The sequence below is a fragment of the Fusarium keratoplasticum genome, chromosome 5 (assembly GCF_025433545.1).
Source record: "Fusarium keratoplasticum isolate Fu6.1 chromosome 5, whole genome shotgun sequence".
NCBI lineage: Eukaryota > Fungi > Ascomycota > Sordariomycetes > Hypocreales > Nectriaceae > Fusarium > Fusarium keratoplasticum.
In genome coordinates, this window is record NC_070533.1 from 295566 (window position 1) to 317377 (window position 21812).

The window sequence follows — 21812 nt, forward strand, 5'->3', positions numbered from 1 at the left end:
TTTTCTGCAGACCTTTTCGAGGCTTAGAGAAAGGTATCTTAAAGCACTGCCCAGTCTTTTCCACCAATCTTTTATGGACTGCGTAGGCTCTTGTGTACATGACAACAGACTTATCACCAGTTTTTGATCTCGCGAGCGACCATGGGTATCGATAGGGGTTGCAATGAACAAAGCCAAGGTGACAAGAATAAACGAAAGCTTTGGTAGTAGAAAAGAGGGTATTGTGTGATAATGGTTTAGGTTTAACAGTCTTCGGGTAGAGAATTAAGAATGCTTTGCTTATATAGGCCTACGAGTGAGTGATCTACGAGTCCTGTAAAAAGCAACGGTTTCAGCTCAACACGCTTGTTTCAGCCCATGGCGCTAAAGAAGACGCCAACCATGCTGCTATTGGGCAGGTTTGTGGTTTTGATTCAGTTTTTTGCACATTTGAACAAACTGGAAAAAGTCGTCCTCCAATCAGATACTCCCTGACACAAAAATAAATTACAATCAAGTCAACATCCAGGCTCTTGCAGCGGCGGTCGGACATCCATACAGCCAAAGCATCTGCCGCGCTCCGGGTAATGAGTCTCGACGCGACAGTGTCAAATTGTCCAAATATGCGCACATGGGACTATCTCAACTACCCTGTTGGGGATCCACGGATATCGTCCACTACGACATTTCTGTATTGTCGAAGTAAGAACCCTTACAGTGGGCTGACATGCGCGGATAATTTCTTGAAATTCCAGAGCAGCTGTTGGTATGGAGGCCACGAGTCGAAATTGGGCCAATAAAGGTGATTAAAGCAAGCCTTTGATAAATATATAGGTACCATTGGCTTTTTTTAATATTGGATATAGGTGTGATAATCCCATCGCTGGTTTCCAGAAGTATTTCGACAGCGAGTAGAATCTCTTTGTCTATCCATTTCCCTTGGTTCGATCCGCAATCCCCCATCCAAACCAGTTCCGAACCAATGAAGTATTCTTAAGCACTCGAAGCACCTAAACCAGTGGTCAATTTCACCGTTTATATCCATTACCCTTGCCCCCAAAGTTGGGATGCCCCAAACCCTTCCTTTCCATAATCGCAAGTCCTTCGCCCTGCTGACATGAAAACAGCTCCATCTCCATTAGCTTTTCGTAGAACGGCACCGACCGTTCCCAATCCCCAGTCATCAACAAGCTTCTCCGTAGATGAGGGAGAGACTCAATAACCTCCTGCACACATCTCACAAGCCAACTCCCAAGGCCTTTCCCTTGATATGACGGATCAACCCAGACGTCGGTCAAGTATAGGAATGTTGTATAATCGGTGACGCCGCGGGCAATGCCCAAAAGTTTCCGCTCCGATTCGTCGGGGCTGCCCGTCTTGGAAGTTTCGTCTGATGATTCATGACAGTCGTATAACCCAAAGCACAAGGAATTATCAAGCATTTCCTTCATCGCATCCTCAGGTAGCGCATTGGCCCAGTAAAAGTCATCAGAGGAGAATACTTCAATGAGACGTCCCACGGGAATAAGGCTTGCGTCGGTGGAGATGAGGTATGATCCCCGTCTCCAGGATTTCTTTCGAAGTCGACTGGGGGTTGATTCCATTGCTTGCTGATGCGAGATGCGATTTTGATTCGATTGAGATGTTTGCAAAAGAAGAAGTCTTTGATGTCGGATTTGCGCTTTTAAACCGTCTTCTATCGAACCTATGGAAGATGCTGGTTTGGTTTAACTCAAACGGTTTGAGTCACACCGAGCCGGAGCTTCATCCGAGGCATCGGCGCTCTCCGCCGAAAATCAAGCTAGTCTTGATTCACAACAACGCCAAGGGATGAAAAGTAACACGATAAGCAACATATATATAATACTAAGCTCTAAAAGTAAAGGAAATTCAGTCCAACGCCGGTATATGCCATTTGACCATGATCATGCCCTGTGCAACCACCATGGATCGCGTCATCTATTTTGTCCCTATAGTCGCGACGTCTTCATACAACACCCTTTAAGTCATCAGTAGACATTCCATGTAAGTGGGTAATAATGATACTTACTCGGTCAAGAAGCCCGCATACTTCTCTCCTGTGATCTGCTCACGCATAAACTGCTGCGCAATCTCGAATTTGTGGCCCTCGGCAGCCGTCTTCAGTAGAGCTCCATGCTGTTCATCGAGGAGCTCAAGGATAGTGTTCTTATCCAATCGGACTCCCTCAGCGGTGCTGACCTTGTGGTGAACCCACTGCCAGAGCTGCGATCGAGAGACTTCGGCGGTAGCTGCGTCCTCCTTTTACCCCGTTAGATGCCATAATTCTTTTCAAAAGTCACTGCAACTCACCATGAGGTTGTTGATAGGGCTGCATCCAATCCCGCGCACCCAAGCCTCCATGTACACCAAGCAAACATGTATGTTCTTCTTGACGCCCTCAAGAGTAATCTTGCCTGGGACTTTGGGGTTGAGAAGATCATCTCGAGTAACCGGCACAGTCTCAGATCGACGGAAGATCTGATTGGAAGTGGGCATGTACGTGTTGAAAATGTCTTCCGCAATTGGGGCCAAAGCGGGATGAGCAACCCAAGTGCCATCATGTCCAGCCAAAACTTCTCGAAGCTTGTCGGCCTCCACGTTGGCCAGGGCCTTCGCGTTGGCGGCTCCGTCGTTCTTGATCGGGATCAGCGCAGCCATTCCGCCCATGGCATGCACGCCGCGTCGGTGACAGGTCTCGATGAGTAGCTTGACGTAGGCATCCATGAAAGGAACAGTCATAGTGACATCGGCGCGATCGGGAAGGATGAACTTGGGATGGTTTCGGAAGATCTTGATAAAGGTGAAGATGTAGTCCCATCGTCCACAGTTCAGTCCGCCAATGTGGTTTCGAAGATCATAGATGATCTATAGAAGAGTTAGACTAGACAAATGGTCCAAAGGCAAAGTGGATTACGAACCTCGTCCATCTCAAAAACGGCCGTGATGGTCTCGATCAAAACAGTAGCTCGGACAGTACCCCGAGGAATTCCGATATAGTCCTGAGCAACATTGAAAACATCATTCCAAAGACGAGCTTCAAGATGAGACTCCAACTTCGGAAGGTAAAAGTAAGGCCCGAATCCAGTCTTGATGAGCTCCTTGGCGTTGTGGAAAAAATAAAGACTAAAGTCGAACAATGCACCCGAGATAGGAGCACCGCTGACGGTAAAATGGGCCTCGTCGAGGTGCCATCCACGGGTGCGGCAGATGAGGGTAGGAAGAGTTCGATCAGTTCTCAACTTGTAGTCTTTCTCGCCAATCTTGAAATCAATCTGGCGTCGGATAGCGTCGTAAAGGTTGAGTTGACCTTCAGTAACGTTCTTCCATGTCGGAGTGAGCGAGTCTAGTTGCATTAGCTACCACACCAAACGCTCGTTTCAGGAACCATACCCTCAAAGTCAGCCATATAGCAGTAAACATTAGAGTTGAGGGCATTGACAATCATCTTGCGATCCGTCGGCCCTGTAATCTCAACCCTACGGTCGGCCAGGCCAGGCGCAGGAGAGGCTCCTTGCCAGTGGCTATCCTCGCGAATATGTTTGGTTTCGGGCAGAAAGTCCGGGAGTTCCCCTGCGTCAAAATTCTTCTGTCGAAGGTCACGGCGATGGAGGAGGGCTTTCCGGGTAGCCTCAAATGAATGATGCAGGACAGAAAGAAACTCGCAAGCTTCGGGTGTAAGGATCTTCTGGGTGGCTTCGCTAGATGCACCCAGAACAGCGTATTGCCGTTTCTTGTGAGGAACGAGAACCATTGTTGAAAGTGTGGCGCTTTGGGGATCTCAAAGTGTCAATGATGAAGTTGCTGCGAGTTGCGATGCTTCCTTCTGTTCTACCGACAGGTTTCCAACATCATCTTATACTTGGATCACACATCAAGTGCCTATAACGGAGTCTACGGCTAGCATCCGAACTTTCGAAACCAATTGCTAGAATTCCCTCTCATCGGACGCTGTTCCGGGGGCAAACCTTAGCAATACACGATGCTATCTCTGCCTCGGGAGTCTATCCGGTGATGGCTTTGCCTAACCAGACCGCACGACTAGTCTCCATTTTCCACCAGGCCTAGTCAAGTTCCATCTCACCTTGACACACAATAAGTTTAAGTTTCGGACCCAATCCCCGAAGTTGATGCCCAGAGAGCCAAGCCGAAGCAGTGCCCGGCCACGAACTCCGAAGATGGTCGGAAGGCTTCCGGCAACGTGCCGCTGGTTCATAACCCCGAGTGACCTGAAGGCTCTTGGCTCTGAAATCAGCCTGCTCTTTGATTCCCGATACAGCATACTGAAAGTGCTTCGGAGCTCCATACCGACTGATTCGGGGTGGCATGTGTTCAGTAAGTAAGGTCGCACAGGGCCCTGCTTCACTTCCAATCCGAACGGAGAGCATCGTCACTCTGCATGCCAATGCATGCATTGACCATTATTGTTATTATAAACAATTAAGACTCCAAAGAGGCCACCAGCCTTAATAGCAAAAGATACAGTTATACAGTTACCCTCTATGACTATGAGCGAAAATGACTCTAACCTTTGACATAAACTGGGGTATGCTTAGCTACCCTGCATCTCATGTTTTGTTGAATAATTGCTTATCTTTTATATCTCAGTCTTAAAATCATAATCATATCTTCCTTGTAGACCCTTTTTTTTTTAGTTGCCTCACAGGATGGAAGTTTCGCCACATCACGCACTGGTTGTTTGTTTTACAGTTTGCCGAAATTTATCCCAGCGTTCAGTTCCTATTCTGTATCTTACAGCCCTAGAGCTCACAAGTCCACAACCCTTGTCTTACCACCCGCTACCTATAAACCAGAAGATTGACCGTATACAAGAGACATCGATTGATTACTGAGAAAGGGTCGTAGCCACAATGAAATTGGTCTCATCCTGTCCACCGATGATATTGACGCCAGAGTTGGTTGGCAGGTTCCACGATCTTACCTGTGGGACATGATGTGAAGGGCACCAATTTTTGGCTACCATGAATGCCAATATCCTAGAGATTCCCAACAGCCCATCCAGATTTCTCTCCAAACTGATTTGGCATTCTGACAATAGTAGTAGAACATGTTTCTCAAGCTCTACCTGGGCGCCTTTATTCCCTCCGAGCCGAGACCAGGTTGAAAAGCTTACGGCCTCGTCACAAAAGCCAACTTCGACCCTTTCGCTAGAATCCAGGCTGGCCCCGTAAGCAGAAGAGTGGCGACGACGGTTGCTGTCATGGGGCCAAGTACGTCTCCGGCTTTTTGTCGTTTGGTGAGTTTCAAGGCGAGTCTTGAGCTGGGCTTCGAGTTGCTTCATCTTCTGTCATGTCAGAGCATTGCAAGTAGAAGAGTCGAGGACGAAAATCCTTTAGTTGCCATGTTCAAAGTGGAGAGAAGGGGTTTTTGTTTGGAGGCATCTTTACGTCAAACTTGAACTTCTTGAGGTAAAGAGAGGGCGCCTTGACGGTGGAAAGCCGGGATTGTCAGATTATCAATCATATTAAGATCTAAATCATGAAGAATATGTACCAAGTGGGTTGAATGTTACGAACAGGTGGAGTGACCCCTAAGCGAAGTGTCTGATCGCGGGCCTTGTCAAGGTGATTGGCCAATCGAAACATCAAAAAACTGTTTCAACACGAGTCGCGCGCCGACCCAAACGGAGCTGAAGTCTGTCTTGGGGAGTGACTGCGGCCCCACGCTTCGCTCTGCTAACTGTACCTGGAGCATGACCCGAGCCTGACATGCAGGGGCCGTTGCATCCGTATTACGCTTAACGGTTGCGATTGAAGCCACAACTGGGTGGCGACGACACTCTGCAACGTCTCGGCGCGCCGGAACTGGAGCGGAAGTTTCTTTAGGGATGTTGCAGCGCTGTGTCATCCCGTTGCCAAGCTCTGCAGTTGATATATGTGTGCTCATGTTCCAGGCCATGTCCGGTCCCTGTTCTTTTCCCCCAAACATGTCCCACGCCAGATCTCGTCAATCTTGTGCTTGCACAATTATCTGCTCTTCGTAATGTCTAACTACTTGCAGGTCTGGTTTATCGTACTGTTATGGTTTGTTTCCCACGTGGCTGGGCAGGACCCTGCTTCACTAATTGGGTTGGTACCTGACTGTGCAGTGAGACATTTCTTCAACAAGCCCTTGGAGACACCCCTGAGTGGCTAACATGCATCATAGCAACCATGCCTCGTCAAAGGTCTTGAGAATGGGAACTGTACCCTCACAGCCATATCCGAGTGCATGTGCACCAACATCACTGTTCAAGCCGAGCTTTCAGAATGCGTGCAAATCTCCTGTCCGTTCAAAGACCAAGCTGGTGTGTACCTGTGCAATGCCATGGCTTTCTAAGGCTAACCGGCCCAGTTGCCTCCGTATTATCGAACCAAATATGCGTCGGGTATCCCATCGAGTCACGAGCACAACAGGTCAAGGCGGCTGCCATCGCCTGCGCGGCAGTGGCATTTCCCATCGTCATCTTACGATGCGTTGCCCGACTCATGGTTACCAAGAGGCTATGGTGGGACGACTGGACAGCCCTTGTAGCAACGGTAATATCAGCCATATCGTAGCATTAGCCATCGCCAACACCTAGCAGGTTTTCTTAATTGCCCTACTCGTTCTACAAACCCAAAGTAGGTACACCCACGACCAAGAGAGTCTTTGGCTTACGATTTTGATAGGCACAGACCTCGGATTCGGTCTTCATTTCTGGAACGTCGATGTGGCAAACGCCAAGACCATCTTTCAGGTTCGCTCTCAGTCCCATACCGGTATGAATGATTCTTAACAAGCAAAGATATTCTACGCGACCCAGATACTCTACATCCTAATCCAAGTCTCGGCCAAAGCATCTCTGCTCGCCTTCTACTCACGAGTGTTCACGAGTCGCACCTTTCGGATAGCTGTTTGGTCAGCAGCCGCGTTTCTCATCGGTCACGGCCTCATCTTCTTGGGCTTGGTCATATTCCAGTGCACCCCTATCGCTTCAGTCTGGAACCGAAATCTCAAGTCTAAATGCCTGAATCTTACCGCCATCGGCTACGCCGGTGCTGTCTTTAGCATTGTTGAGGACATTGCCATCCTCATCCTGCCGATTCCCGAGCTGTTGAAGCTGCAGCTTGGGGGGCGGAAGAAGGCAGCTTTGTTGTTCATGTTCAGCATAGGATCTTTGTGAGTAATAGTGAGTATTAGCATGGTTGAAGCTAACAGACCCAGTGCCTGCGTCACGTCGATGGTGCGTCTGAAGTACCTAGTGAGCTTTGCTAGCACCCTCGATGCCACTTGTAAGTCGTATTTCAACCCTCGGCCGTCATCGACTAACATTCGGAAGGGGACAACGTCTATGTCGTTATCTGGTCCATGATCGAATTATCTTGCGCCTTGATCTGTGCCAGTCTCCCTGCGCTACGTCCCCTGATACAAATGCTGCCAGGAGTGTTGAGCACGGCCAGGGGATCCTCAGTCAAGCACACAACAGATACCAGTCGACGAAATGTGAATACTCATCCTAGCGTTTCCGCACGGATAGAAGATCTTCGGAGAACCAAGGGAGAGATGAGCAACCATGGCAAAATGGGGGATGCATACCTGGATATTGAGCCCAGTAGTAGGGGTGGAAGCTATGAGTTGCAGACAGTTGCAAGCGAGAGGCGGATGGTTTGATCGTTCTAATAATGATTTAATGAGCTTAGATTACCTTAATATGATAACTCACCTTATCGAGTCCCGGTTCTCTGCAGCCAATTAGTAATCTGTTTCTACTAGCCGGATACTTGACCCAGAATTTAGCAAAGGCACCACGCCACAACACTTCTGGCCCATATAACATTATCCATTGAATGCTTGTAGCTGGCTTCCATTGTACAGCGTCTTCCAACTTGGATGGAGCTATTAGAGCCACCACAACCTCTACAGATACTTGATATCAAAAGGCACTGTCTCAGCAAAGTCCCAGTCATCCTCCTTCTCAGCATCACCAAACACCCTCAGAGCGCTGAAAACAATCTTGTACCTGCCTGCGGGAACAACTGTCCCATCAGCAAGTTCCCCTGTAAAGCCGAGCCTGTAGTTCCTCCGGATTACCCAAACATCCGGAAATCCGGGCATGTTCCCGATGCTGCGAACGGAGAAGAATTTGGTGACGGGGAGTTCCGTGTCCGTCAGCGCCACGACGTCTGCTCGGACAATTTGCGTTCCGAAGAGTAGACTGGCTACAATGCTTGGGTATTCGACTTGGCTACCTGGAGGTGGAGTTGTACCAGGTTGGGGGATGGTAAATGTCTTGTTGGCTGGTTCTGGTCGGCCATAGGTGCCCAGGAAAGTTCCATACTCAACGCCTTGCAGCAATACGGGAGTCTTGCTAATGCTCCCTGCAACGCCCATGTAAGGGATACTGTATGCTTTTCCATTGTCTACCGAGAGGGTGATAAGGCCGCTGTATACGGGTAGCTGTGTTGCATTGACGTTCTTGGGTGGGATAGCCGTGACGCTCACTTCACCAGATGAACCCGCTGGAACAGCCAACTCTCTAATGACAATTAGTTTGAGACCTGGCAGTTTATAGTGGTAACAAGGCGCAATCATGCTTGGGAGAAAATGATAGCTCGGCCCAATCATCGACGATAGGATTGGGAAATGCTGCAGCCGAGTGTGATCCAGCAGCAAAGGTGTACATCGTAGCAGCTTTGGTATGTCCCAGCTTATACGTCACATATTTATCTCCCGTATTCTTAATGCTGAATTTCTTGCGGCCAGAGAAGTGATCTGTGTCGTTGAACGAGATCTGACTCACACTGAGCACCGTGGTAGCATGTGCAGCATCGTGAGCCTGAATGAGCCCTGAACCTTGCTGTGCAACAGGCGCCAGTATGTCATGAGCAGTGGTACCATCAAACCACGGGTTAGGCTTGGAGGTGGAAGATATGACGCTCCGCAGCTCAAATGGATCACGAGATCCCCGGGCCTGTGCGACAAGTGCAAATATGGCGGCTGCTAGTGGTGTAGCCATAGAGGTCCCAGACATGACGGCATACTCTCCCATGTTCATCGGGTACGTCGAAAGAATGTTCCCGCCTGGTGCTGTGAACTGAGGCTTTGACTCAACCTCCCAAGTCGGTCCCCAGGAGCTTGAAAGGCTGGTGAGACCCCCTGATTCCAGGTTTTCCAATGGCTCATAGTGATGGCCAGCCACGCTGGGATCAGTAATGTCGATGGTGATAGTTGATCCTTGGTTGAGGAGAGATATCCATTCTGCAGCTTGACCCGGTGTCACAACCCCAACACCTTCAAGGCCATCTGAGTAGGGGAGGATGGCTTCAAAAGATCTGTGGAAGTGTTATTCCACCATACATGTTTTAAGCCAACAGTAAAAATGAACATACGAGTTAGTCTGGCTGTAGAATATCATGTACTTGCCCCCCTTGTCAGCCACGTTGCCACCCTGCTGCCAGGAGCCGCACTCCGAGCTATCGGCGACACGGACAAGGACGATCCTCGAAGACAGGTCGGGCGTATCTTCCGACAAAGACGAGCAGGCGTCATTTTTCGAAGTCGTATCACTGCTCACAGCCCACAACGGCAGTGTTAGATTATCTTTGAAACCAGGACCTCCGTTGAGGAACCCAAAGGAGCGGATATCTTTATCCACCGTGTAAGACGCAGCAGTGAGAAGCAGAGGATTAATCGTGTTTTGAACCGAACCGACGGCATTCACATTAACCCCTGTAGCTGGAGAAGCGGTCAAAAACAGACCCGATGAGCCACCGTTCCCTGGAGCCACCATGACTGACACGCCCTCCGCAGCAATGCGGGAAGCCGCTATTCCCCAGGGATCATTAGCCCAACCCGTGTAGTACCCGGCAGAATATGAGATGATGTCACTCCCATCTTCAAAGGCGGCGTTGAAAGCGTCGAGCATGATATCGTTGGTTGATAGCCCTGTGCAACCCCAGACTCGGTACATGCCAAGAGTAACATCTGGGGCAGCGCCGGTAAAATTCAGTTCGTTGGATTGAGCCGCGATGATGCCTGCGACATGAGTCCCATGGCCGACGCAGTTGTCATACGGATCGTCGTCAGGTTCCGGCTTTTCCGGCGGCAAGTAGTAGTCACCGACAAGATCCCGGCCATAGGCTACCAAACACCCCTTGCCAAAGCAGCCGCCGAGGGCTGGATGCGTGTAGTCGACGCCGCTGTCAACAACGGCAATGCGAATGCCCTTGCCGGTGAAACCCTCAGCCCTGAGCTTGTCGACCTGGGTCATCACGTGAGGTGTGAAGACATCTTTCTCGGTATCCCGACGTGTCCTCGAGCCGGATGAGGCGGAGGCTGTTGCATTCTTTTCAGTCATGACTGGGTTGGGCGCTGGCATCTTGATGACCTTGACAGGCCATATGCTCTTGACTTCTGGCCTCGCGGCGATCTGGTCGGCAATTTCCCCGCTCTCATCACCGGTGGCATTGTCGAGTCGAAACGAGGCACCGTGGAAGAGTCGATAGTTGAATGTTTTGCGCGGCTCAACTTTGATGCCTAGATCCTCGTAGAAGCTGTCTCCGGGATCTTTGTTGTCCTCCCACTCGATGATGAAGGCGCCCGGGATAACATCGGCTTCTTATTCCAGCGACGGAGCTTGATCATTTGCTCGGGATGATGCGTTGGCAAGGGCTGCGGGAAACAGGCCTAGAAGCGTAGCCAGGGTCCAAGTTGCGATCACATCCCTCTTCATACTGGGCAAGGAAAACGATTCTTCAACTAAGCGTCTCTTTTTCCTAGATGAAAGAAAAGATAGAGCGATGAGGACTACCCGGGTGGTTCAGCAAACGGTATTAAATGGCGAGCATCACGCCATGGAGATTATCTATGCCCCAACTTGCCAAGGCTCGTATCCTCCAACTTAGTCAAGGACCTCTAGGACATGATGCTTGTATATCACATCCACAGTTACATTGCGACAAATGACCTTCCTTTTTGGGTTCTATACGGAGCACTATGTTACACTGGAGCTAGTCTCGGCTTCGCAATGAGTCCGAATCCGAGTACATGAAACCTCAGAACTGGATACCACCAATTACATTGCTCGATATATATATTCAAGGATAAGAAGGTGATAAGTCCTATCAGTAACAGATGTGTGCCGCTGGTTGCCAAGAAAGTATCCACTGAGACCACTACAAGTGTTCACTATCTAAAGTGTAGGTGCTTAACATGATACAACCGAATTCTTAGGTATAGATTTATTTTATCTAAGTATCTTTAAGCCATCTACCCCCGATCAACCAATCAATATTCCTAGTACTCCGCTTCCATATGAAAACATTTCAAAGAAGGGAGAAATAGTTCGATAAGGTCTTCAGACTTGCACCACTAATGGCGTATGTGATATACACTCTAAAATCACATCAAGCCTTGACAACCGAGACTTGCTGAGGCTGAGAAGCAATCATCTTGGGGATAACCAGCCACACGATGCCCATAGTGTCATACGAAGGCTTCTCGAGAGAAACCATCAAAATGGTGACCTGGACAATGGCGAGGACGAAGAGCGAAATATCAAAGCGCCTCCGGTTCTATCCAAAGTCAACAGCTTGCACGCAAATCGAATTATTTTTTGAGCGTACCATGTAGGTTCCAAGAAAAGGTACTTTCCGTTGACCTTTAACTTTTGAAATGCTTGATAGCGCCAAGCCAGCCAAGGAAAAATCAGCCAAGCCGGACACCACATCCCAGATAATCAAAAGAGCAGATGAGCTTCTCAGATGGTAAAATATCCTCAATATTGTCATTAGGGTGCGGACAGCAAGGATGGTCCACATAGACAGTCGACGCTGCAACATGGCCTCGTCGTCAGTGGCGAGAGAAAAATCATTCCAGGTCCAGCAGCAGTCGCAGGGCTCGCCATCGGGCCGGGAGCATGGTTCAAACCAAGGGACCATAATGGTCGACTTTTTAAAGGGGGGTGGCGGGGGTGGCTGTTGGGTTTTGATGGTGGAAATCAATCGTTGATAATTGTGGATGAAGAAGAGGCGTTTTATCTGGGCGGGGACCATTTACATATAAAGGTAGTCAGGCGTTTTTATGACAGGGATCATGTTAGCTGTGCCGTGTAGCAGAAACGCATGTTGGTCGTCGCAGGATGAGGCTGTGCCAGCCAACAGGACTGGTCTGCCCCTGTAACGCCGCTTATTTGGGGCTATCTGTCTGCCTTCCAGTTTGCCCAATGTTTCAGCTGCCAGCATTCATGCTCTCACTGGCCACTATTGGGCACGATTCAGCCCCGAATTTCACCCTGTCAACATAGTCCACCCTAGAGGTTAGTTCGGACAAGGGTTTCGCAATGGTTGCCCCAATAGGCACCCAGCTTATTGAAAGAACATACAGGAAATAAAAATGAGCAACCTTTCGCCCATCCTGTTTAAAGCACAGAGCGACCACCATTTTTATTTAACATGTAACTTCAAATCGACATAGACTTTTCTTTCAACACTACCTAAAAAGTCTTACTTGCTTATAATCAATTGGCATTTTTACCTTTATCGCCGGGTTATGGAGGTTGCCCATCTTTGACTCTTGGGAAGGTTGAGGCATTCCTGACTATGCCGAGATCGGACAATCTTGTCGTCAATGACGTTTCAAAAGAGGCAAAGTCGATCGGACATTGAATACCGGACCTAAAGCCCCTGTCGATTTATTGTCTCCACTTTGGCCATGTCAGCGGGAATTAAGCGGGAATTAGAAAAGGCAAGAGACGCCACGGCATTTTGGATCTGGGGTAACAATTCTCTGATGTGATTGGCCAGGATCCTTGGGAGGCCAGACAAACAGGCAGAGTGCCAGCTCTCCCATTGTTCATACGTGTCAGCGATAGAGGTCTACCAAAACAAATAGCAACTACCATAGCCGGCTAAACAACCGAGATACTACTATTATATATGTAAAGTCTCTTGCATGACCTGAATCCCCCCATATATCTGTTGCAACATCCATTGGCCTATCAATGGAGTCGTATTAACCAAATAGATACCTCGCAGATTACGCCATCACCCCCAAAAGCAGACAATCGATCGATAAGTCATATCGACAACTTCCAGCCAAACAAGACCAGTAGATCATGCAGACCCGTGCGGGGAAATTGATCACGACATCGACCGTTGCTTCTCCCAAGTCGGGGGTGATATGTCAGCAATCCGATGCTCGGCGTCCCTACGTACGTATAATTAACCCCAGCACCTCGAGTCCTGACTCTTGTGCCTCCTTGTTTTTGCAGTAGTTTGAGTCGCTTCGAGTCATTCAAATAAGCCCAATATGCCTTCCGCCGTCCAAGACATTCCGCAGTACACCTACGTGCCCGAAACCAAGGAGGACCTTGATTGGGCAGACTGTATGACACCCTTGCCTACGCAGTCCATCACTTCGCCCAATCTTCTCGATCGGAATATTGATAACTCGTAGTGGCCAACGTCGATCTCTCCAAATATGGCACCAAAGAAGGCAACGCCGAACTCGCCCGCGTTCTCGTAGACGCCATCCGTACCAAGGGCTTCTTCTACGTCACCAACTTTGACATCCCCCAAGCCAAAATTGACAGGCAGTTCGCTCTCGGCCAGGCTTTCTATGACCTTCCTCTGGAGGAAAAGTTCAAGTATGTGCCGGACCTTGATGCGGGTGACTACAATGGCTACAGACCTGGTGGAAGACGAACGCTGTCGGGAGGCGTGAAGGAAAAGACTGAAGTGTGGAACATGGCCAGTGAGTCACTAAAGATGCGATGCCAAAGAGCTACTAACACAGTTACTTCAGCCAAGGATGGTAAAATCACACAGCCTATCCCCACACTGCTAAAGAACCATCTCGAGGAGATCGAGGCTTTTGCCAAGGTTTGCTACTTACCAGAAAGAATGCATCACACTTCTAATACAAGACCTAGGATCTACACGACAAGGTTCTCGACCCATTGCTCCATCTAGTCGCCATCGCCCTAGAGATCCCAGAGGACTATCTCGTTAAGCTCCACAAGTGGGGGACACACAATGAATCTCACCTCCGATACATGAAGTACGGAAAGTTTTCCCCGCAAGAGATTGAGGCCCTCGAGGATGGTCTCTGGTCACGAGGTCATACCGACTTGGGCTCTTTCACGCTTTTGTTCAGACAGCCTGTTGCCGGCCTCCAGATCAAGGACAACGAGAACGGAAGCTGGAAGTGGGCAAAGCCTCTCGACGGAAGTCTGACTGTCAACGCCGGCGATGCCTTGAGTTTCCTGACTGGGGGATACGTCAAGTCAACAATCCACAGAGTAGGTCCAAGTCCACAACTCGTAGTACAACCCTAACACAACACTAGGTCTCTGTGCCCCCCAAGGATCAGCGCAACGTAGACCGCCTAGGACTCCTCTACTTTTCGCGCTCGCAGAATGATCTTGTTCTCAACACAATCGACTCTCCCGTACTCAAGCGCGAGGGATACACCCAGAATGAGTTTGAGTCTGGCGGTCATCCAGTCCCCACCATGGAAGAGTTTACCCGTCTGAAGCAGACTTGGCAGCAGTCCAAAAAGAGGGGCACGAGCTATGAGGAGTTGGAAGGTCAACAAATCTTGCCTGGTTTCAAGGGCAAGTACTTTGCATGATTTCAAGTCGAGGATTCATGTGTAAAGAGAAGACCTAAATACACAATCAAGGCATCTGAGCATATATGATGAGCAGAAAGTAAGAACGTAATTAAGCAGTAGCCTATTTCAGGGATACACAGTAAGGGCTTATTACACAAGGCATAATAGTTGGCCAGAAGGAATGAATAAGCGGCTAAATTCTTGCGTTTCTGAAGGCGAAGCATCAGGCAGCAAGGGGCTGTGTAAGAAAATGCCGCATCTCTCCTTTATTTGCGATGGTCAATCTCATTTACTTGGTCAACCTCCTAAAATCTAGTAATTGAATGAAATCGCAGCGTTTCTCCTATCCATTATTTTTCAAAGAAGCCACAGCAGAAAGACTTCAATCATGGCCACGCCGATACCCAACGTTGATGAATCGCAGACCTGCCAAGGCTGTCGAAATGTCTTGCAAGCAATCCTAGCGACGTTCCAGTCTACAAAACTTGGCATGACTGATGGAAAGACTAGTATCGTCGCAGATGCAAGCCACGTCGTGCAGGAGTTGCAAGGGCTCAGCGTTAAAAAAGAGCCACTGCCTTGCAAGATGTGCGAGTTCCTCCGCCGCACCCTTGCACCAGATTCCCCATTTGCAAACGGTCAAGCAAATTGGTTGGAAGTTTTCGGGCACCCCGTAAAGACTCTTCTCAGTTCTCACTCAATTCATGATGATGATCCTGCCCTATCTGCAGCTCCGGTGCAGAATGTGGTGCGATCTTGGTTGTTTCGGCTTGGACATAGATACGTCAGGTCTCGCTTCCGACCTGATGCTTATTACTTCGGGATTTCTGGTCTTGAAGGCTCAACATATGGTCGTAAGAGTCTACAACACTTTGCAACGAGTCCCAACTGACCAATCTATAGATGCGAACCTCTTGGGCGACTCTGAAGAACCCCAACCAACACCATCATCCAGCTCAACAGCCACCGTTGTGCCCATCCCGCCATTTATCGACTTTGCCGTTCTGAGATCTTGGATCACCAACTGCCAGCCTGAATGTAGGGCCCCGCGGAGCTGGTCCAATGAAGAGTGGGATCTCGTCAGCCTGATTGACTGCGAGACGCGTCGAGTTGAAAAGGCACCCAAAGGAGCCAAATTCATCGCCCTCAGCTACGTATGGGGGCAGCCAACAGAGAAAAACCCTCGTCCAATCAAGTATCCGATCCCTTTCCAACTCCCGGATCGCTGCGCACCTACCATCGAGGACTCCATACAAGCGACTAGAAAACTCGGCTTTAGATACCTATGGGTAGACGCCTTGTGTATCAGTCGTGAACAAGATTTGATGATGAAACAAATATCTCGCATGGACTTGATATACAGCCGCGCGGACCTTACGATAATAGCACTGGCAGGGAAAGATGCCTCTCATGGATTTCCAGGCGTCAGCACACCACGTACCGCGGCAAATCAGAGCAGCCAGGCCTTGAAAGTCATTCAAGGTAGCAGTTGCTACACTTTAGCATCAGCACTGGCTCCTTTAGAGTCAGTTATTAGTGATTCTGTTCATACTACCAGGGGCTGGACCTACCAAGAAGACTTTCTTTCTACACATCAACTGGTCTTTGCCGATGACAGTGTTTACTTCACATGCCCGTTCGGCTCGCTGCAGGAGTCAGTCGCCATCCCCTCAGATGTTGAAGCGCTCCTACGACGTCAGGGACCGCTGAGTCCAGGTGAAGGGAGTCAGCAGCTGACAAACCCTGAATGGTTCTACAAAGGACCCGATTTTATCGTCCATCCAAAGAGGAAAGGGAAATCAGCCGGTTCTGGATTTCTCGAAGTCTTTCATCACCATGTCGAGGAATACACCCGTCGAAATCTATCCTTTGACGGTGATAGTTTAAATGCGTTTAAAGCAGTTCTAGCACGTTTCTCTTCCCATGGCGTACTCCATCTTTGTGGGGTTCCATTTGAAGAGAACAAAGATGCCGGGAAGGACCCCCAGTGCACTATCCCAGCCTCAATGAACAAAGCACATGACAAGATGTCGAGTCAGGACTTTGAGACTGGCCTCACTTGGGTTCACATGGACTATGCTATCAAGAGGCGTTCTCACCTTCCCTCTTGGACATGGGCTGGATGGGAGGGCGCGGTGTCATGGGAGGGAGGATGTAAGCCCCTAGCACCAAAGCAAAGGCCCAGATTCTTCGTTCTGGATAAAACACAGAGAGGACCAATGAAACATTCAGACACCTTGGTCGAAGCTAAAGATTGGGCAACGAAAAGAGAACACGCAAATGAGCCCGAGTATCTCATTGTACAGACGAGCAGTTGGGTTGAAGTTATGCTTGAGAGCGAAAGACCAGCCAAATCAATGAGGTGGACTTTCCGTATACACGAAGGGGAGAAGGACGGTGGTGAAGAGGACACTCTCTTCGCCAGTATTTCGACACCAGAGTGTCAGCAGGCAATGATTCGTCAGAGAAGCCTGGCAGCGTTCCAGGTGGCAGAGAACCGTGAATCAACAATCTGGCTAATCATATGGGAAACGGATCGCCAAGGAACTGGTGCAAGGCGTATTTGGGAGCGGGTTGGTTTAGGTCGGGGTCGGACACCCCAGTTTCTTGCTACAAACCTAGCTCAACAGGAATTTCTCCTGGGCTAACATGAACTATATACATGCTCAATAATTTGAGCAATAAAACTCGAATATGATTCACAACTTCCGACTTTTCACTTAAGATCCTCAGTTGTACCTTCTCCAACACCTTGCGCTGCACATTTTTGTTAACCCTCGATCTCGTCTGCATCCCACATTTAGACAGCGTGTGCTGCATTCTTGCTACGATGGCGAAGCTTTTCACCACACTACACACTGTCAGCAAACCTAGCTAGGTGAATCAGGGTGTGGACTGCTTACATAGAAAAGGATAAAAGGGATCGGGATGAACAGAATCGACAGTCCACCCAGGAGAGAGTTACCAGGACCAATACCCAAATTCCGAAACAAAGCCCGCGCCTGGTATGAATTTTAGCTTCAACCCGGAACTCCAAAGCAACAAACGTATGGATAACATACAAAGAGGGGGAAAACAACACCGCAAGAAGCCCTAAAGAGGGCATTCCCAGCAAGCACCGAGGCCGTGTATTGAGGATACGCCATGCCCAGATAGCTGAGGACCGGCATAAACAGCGTAATGATACTAACAGTGAAAGACCCAGACCCAACCAGTGGCACCATCCAGTGAATGCTCGAGCGCGCTGTCCATCCATACCAAAAGAGGCAGATAGGAAGGGCGACGGCCCCGAAAAATGTCGGCGGTAGAACTACCTCTGGACGAATTGGCGGCTGTGTGAGAGTCGGAACCAGGTGTTTTTGGATCCAGTATAGGTAGCAGGGCAAGGTGAGAACTCCTCCAACGAAAATGCCGAGAAAGACAAGCCCTTGAAGGCCAATGTTGAACCCATAGATGTCCCCAAATACCAATGGGAATGATTCAAACCAAAGGTAAAGAATGCCGTATATGAGTGCGCAATAAAGGTCCACAAAGAATACGACCGGCTCGGAAAACGTCAGAGTAAAAGCTCTTGCCAAGACAATGAGATTATCCTTGACAGTGACTCCTTCGGCATCGATCTCTGACTGGCTCTTCAGCCTCGAATCACCCGTCGTAGCTCTCAATCGCTTCGCCCTGCGATAGAGAATGTTGGCTTGACTGGTCTCGGGCATCAAGAAGAATATCATGGTCAGGACTGCAGCGCAAAGCCAGGTCAGTTCCCAGATAGTCCAGCGCCAACCCTTAGCCTGAGCAGCGAAGCCTCCTATGAGAGGACCCATGACTGGACCTAGAATTCCCACCGAGCCAAAGATGCCGATCCAGTACGGCACCTCCACTGGAGGGTACATGTCCATGATTGTCGCCCCTCCGGTTGCGAGAACGGGACCACCAAAGAAGCCCGTAAGAAATCGAAAGACGAGCAGCATGGCCATGTTTGTTGCATAACCCGTCGGCAGTTCCAACAAGACAAAGGCGAAGAGGGTCCAGAAGTAAATCCTGCTCCGACCAATCTGTGGCATTTCAGACATGGGCGAAAAGAGCATGGGGCCAAGGCCGTAACCACTGGTGATATCATCAGTTTAGTACAACTCAGCAGGGTTCAGGGGCGCTTACAGAACAAACAGCGAGAGTCCAAGTGTCGCCACAATCTCATTGGCACCGAACTCCATGACACTTAGTTCACCGGGCGTGTAGATGGAGCTCCCGATGTAGATGCCAAAGTTGAGGATGCAAATTTGAAACGTCACCAGGAGCTTGCGCGAGCCGGACCAGTTTTGGGGGTTCTCCAGAGAGAGTCAGCGACCTGATTCTTTTCGTGGTATCTTGAGGGAATCAACTAGCCTCTGGGTCACCTTTTCCATGCCAGTCGACAAGAACAATACCTGTGGCGTTCTGGCCTAGGCCGTTCTCATCTGGTATCGCATCATTCTGGCCGTTGTGCTGAGATGTCTTCTTTTCTTCAAGATCCCCCTCCTTTTCCGGGATCTTCGAGTTAAAGGAACTGTCGGTGTGTCTTTTAACAAACTGTTCATAAATCTTGGGATTGATTTCATCCGGAAATTTGAGCAGTTGGCGTTTTGATAACAAGCGGACAAGCTGTCCAAAGACAGTGTCTCCAACGTACTTGCTCATGATTGTCTCTGCTGCGTGTCAAGCCAAAGCCCTCTAAGGGGAGATATCTACATCCTTTATTTATATCATCATCAGATCAAAGCATTGTACTTGAGCCTCGGTATTCACAGAGAACAAATCTGATTGGTTGTCATCGGACTTAAACCCTGTTAATCCCGACATCGAGGTAGTCACAGCCTTCATGTACATCAGCCCCCGGATTTAGGATGAAGGGCGGACCAATTGGCTGACATTATAACCTCTCTATTGATGATCAATAAGCCCAAGTAAGTTGAGGGCGTCTATGGTTCGATCCATCTTTAAAAAGGGGCGTGACACAAGATCACGACGTAGTATTCGGCACATTGTAAAGACATGGATACAGTAAGCTTAACTAAGTGCTGGTTTCCTGAATGTAACTACTGTGCGTTATGAAGAAATCGATGTGAGATGATGGGTGTGATAGCAGTAACTATTCAAGGCTCTTCAGAAGTAAAGTGTTCAACTTAAAGATTTACTACCTGCAAGAGGTTAACAAAACACATCACCTAATAATTAAATGGCTACTGATAACATGTTGAAGCACTTATGTAATCATTCCTCAAGCCACTTCGGGGTTAAGATGTGCAAAGTCCGGCCAGGGATCTTAAGGTACCAGCAGTCCTGGGGAGGCATCCCTCGATAAAGAACCAGTCTCCCTTCCCCTTCCAACCCTCATCCCTCCAATCTCTCAACAACATCGATCTTCTGGCTCAGTTAACCCATCGAGGGCCGGGCTTCAACTATAACAAAGAACACATTTTCAACATATCATAGCATCATATCCCAATGCTGCATACTACAGTCTACTGACCTGGGGGTTTTATGAATGCGCTAGGCATTAAATATCATGGCCTCTTACCCCATGTCTCCAGTGGCTTGAGCCTCGTTTCATCAAGTCATTCCCCGTAGCCTTGCCTTGTATGGTCATTTCAATGTCAAGAGGCGCAGAGACGACCTGCCATGAGCCCAGCGGGAGCTGATCTATTACGGAAGTGGGAATACTCAACTTGTTTGTCATCTTCGTTGCACAGAGAAAAACAATCAATAAATCAAGTCAAAACTACAGACCTACCTTGTCGAGTTACAAGCCTACCTCTGGTTGTTTATTTCCATTCGTCTTTTCCCTCGCGCATTCTCTAGCCAAAGGACGAGTTGTATTAGCCATAACTTGCCTCGCTGTCACCTCAGTGGATAGTTGGCTCTCTCCAACGTACAAGGCACTCGATCTGACCTCAGTAACTCAAGGAAAATTTCGGGCCACCTACCCTATGACGTTTGCGGTCCTTGTGTCGTGTTTTCTCAGGTTCCATCTCGAAGTTCTCCCGCAGCGTATCGCTCCAGTCCGGGAGAGGAGGGAGTACATTATAGTGCCGTGGATCGGAGCTATGAGACCAAGATAGTCGCCACTTGTTGATATCCCAGGTGCAGCATTCATCGAAGATCTTGTCGACGTTCCAGGGCCGGCCGGGGTTGAAGTTGCAGCGTAGGACCGAGGTCTGATTGGTGAGGTGGTCCAGAGCCTGCCAAAAATCCTGCGAGACGTTGCAATAGGTGTATTCGGGATTGTCAGGGGATGGGGGTGCCAGGATTCCCTGGCTGTAGCATCGTTCCAGGGCCGTCTGCCAAGCGAGTCTGCGGTGAACAACGTTGTGGAAGACGTCAGAGCACAGGTCGGTGGCTGGCCCGCTATCCAGGACGAGGGTGAAAGCGTCAGCGGGCATGCCAGCATCAACCGTGGCGAGTCCCTCGAGGAGCCCGTTGGCTACAGTCTCCGTGATCCAATGACTGCTAAGCTCGTATCGAATGTTGGGCTCATCCCGCGAAGAGATGGGTACGGAGGGCATGCATAACAGTTCGGATTTTTGAAAGATGGCGTTGAGCACGTCGACACGGCGCTCGATCCGGAGTCTGGAGTTCTCTTTGCAAAATGGAATCAACCCTCGGGCATGAAGCCAGGAAACTTGAGAGTGATCAGAGAGCACATTTCCGGAGTCAGATGGTGTGCCATCCTCACCAGCAGATTGCTCTGTAGTGAAAGTTGGAGTTTGAGCTGATAGTGGAAGCGGCCGGCCCACGCACTCCACTCTGGATGGTAGACAGTTGAGAAGGAGACCGTGTTGAATCTGAGAGGCAGATCCTTTGTCTCCTCGGCCATCAGGCGGCATGTGTACATGAGTGCTAGATCGAGGGGTCGTCCGTCGGAAGCTGCGAGCTTCCCAGGTCCGGGTTGGAAGGCATAGCCATCGTCAAGTGTGAAGGAATGCTTGTAGATCTCGTATCGCAACTCGCAAGGAAGAGTGAAAATGCTGGCTGGCGGCATGTTGGCGAGGGGCCGAAGGTTCCCAAACGTATCGGGCGTATCTGGTCGAATGATTGACCAAGACAGGAGGCAGAGTTGGCGATGAATCGATCATGCCATTGAAAGCACCAGGAGGACGAGGTTGGAAGAGAAAAGGCGGGCGGGCGGGTGTCTTCTAAAATACCTAAGCTGCGGGGCGCCATCAGGCAGAAGTCGGAGTGGGGCA

At 49.4% G+C, this 21812-nt stretch overlaps 6 protein-coding genes and 1 pseudogene across 7 annotated transcripts, besides 1 other annotated feature; 2 read left to right on the top strand and 5 right to left on the bottom strand.

The window, feature by feature from the left end:
* Positions 1–2025: 2025 nt before the first annotated feature.
* NCS57_00676700 (Malate synthase) lies at positions 2026–3751 on the bottom strand (the record flags this gene model as incomplete). The annotated part of the gene is made up of 4 exons (XM_053056646.1): positions 2026–2259; positions 2311–2865; positions 2919–3343; positions 3391–3751. 4 exons carry the CDS (start codon positions 3749–3751, stop codon positions 2026–2028), a joined length of 1575 nt encoding a protein of 524 aa, XP_052912841.1.
* Positions 3752–6000: 2249 nt separating this feature from the next.
* NCS57_00676800 (CFEM domain-containing protein) lies at positions 6001–7650 on the top strand (the record flags this gene model as incomplete). The annotated part of the gene is made up of 8 exons (XM_053056647.1): positions 6001–6030; positions 6166–6304; positions 6352–6536; positions 6584–6620; positions 6669–6736; positions 6785–7158; positions 7204–7271; positions 7319–7650. The coding sequence occupies 8 exons, from the start codon at positions 6001–6003 to the stop codon at positions 7648–7650; spliced, it is 1233 nt and encodes a 410-aa protein (XP_052912842.1).
* A 246-nt stretch (positions 7651–7896) lies between these two features.
* NCS57_00676900 (uncharacterized protein) lies at positions 7897–10711 on the bottom strand (the record flags this gene model as incomplete). Its single annotated transcript, XM_053056648.1, has 4 exons — positions 7897–8515; positions 8574–9311; positions 9369–10593; positions 10666–10711. The coding sequence occupies 4 exons, from the start codon at positions 10709–10711 to the stop codon at positions 7897–7899; spliced, it is 2628 nt and encodes an 875-aa protein (XP_052912843.1).
* A 673-nt stretch (positions 10712–11384) lies between these two features.
* On the bottom strand, positions 11385–11606 carry NCS57_00677000 (uncharacterized protein; the record flags this gene model as incomplete). Its single annotated transcript, XM_053056649.1, has 2 exons — positions 11385–11552; positions 11604–11606. The coding sequence occupies 2 exons, from the start codon at positions 11604–11606 to the stop codon at positions 11385–11387; spliced, it is 171 nt and encodes a 56-aa protein (XP_052912844.1).
* A 1681-nt stretch (positions 11607–13287) lies between these two features.
* Positions 13288–14610, top strand: NCS57_00677100 (uncharacterized protein; the record flags this gene model as incomplete). The annotated part of the gene is made up of 5 exons (XM_053056650.1): positions 13288–13363; positions 13435–13731; positions 13783–13859; positions 13910–14278; positions 14326–14610. 5 exons carry the CDS (start codon positions 13288–13290, stop codon positions 14608–14610), a joined length of 1104 nt encoding a protein of 367 aa, XP_052912845.1.
* A 2782-nt stretch (positions 14611–17392) lies between these two features.
* On the bottom strand, positions 17393–19266 carry NCS57_00677200 (MFS domain-containing protein; the record flags this gene model as incomplete). The annotated part of the gene is made up of 5 exons (XM_053056651.1): positions 17393–17443; positions 17496–17594; positions 17655–18696; positions 18748–18917; positions 18976–19266. The coding sequence occupies 5 exons, from the start codon at positions 19264–19266 to the stop codon at positions 17393–17395; spliced, it is 1653 nt and encodes a 550-aa protein (XP_052912846.1).
* A 1286-nt stretch (positions 19267–20552) lies between these two features.
* On the bottom strand, positions 20553–21607 carry NCS57_00677300 (annotated as a pseudogene). Its single transcript has 2 exons — positions 21367–21607; positions 20553–21313 (listed from the first exon to the last, which is right to left on the bottom strand).
* Positions 20553–21607: a sequence feature.
* Positions 21608–21812: the final 205 nt, after the last annotated feature.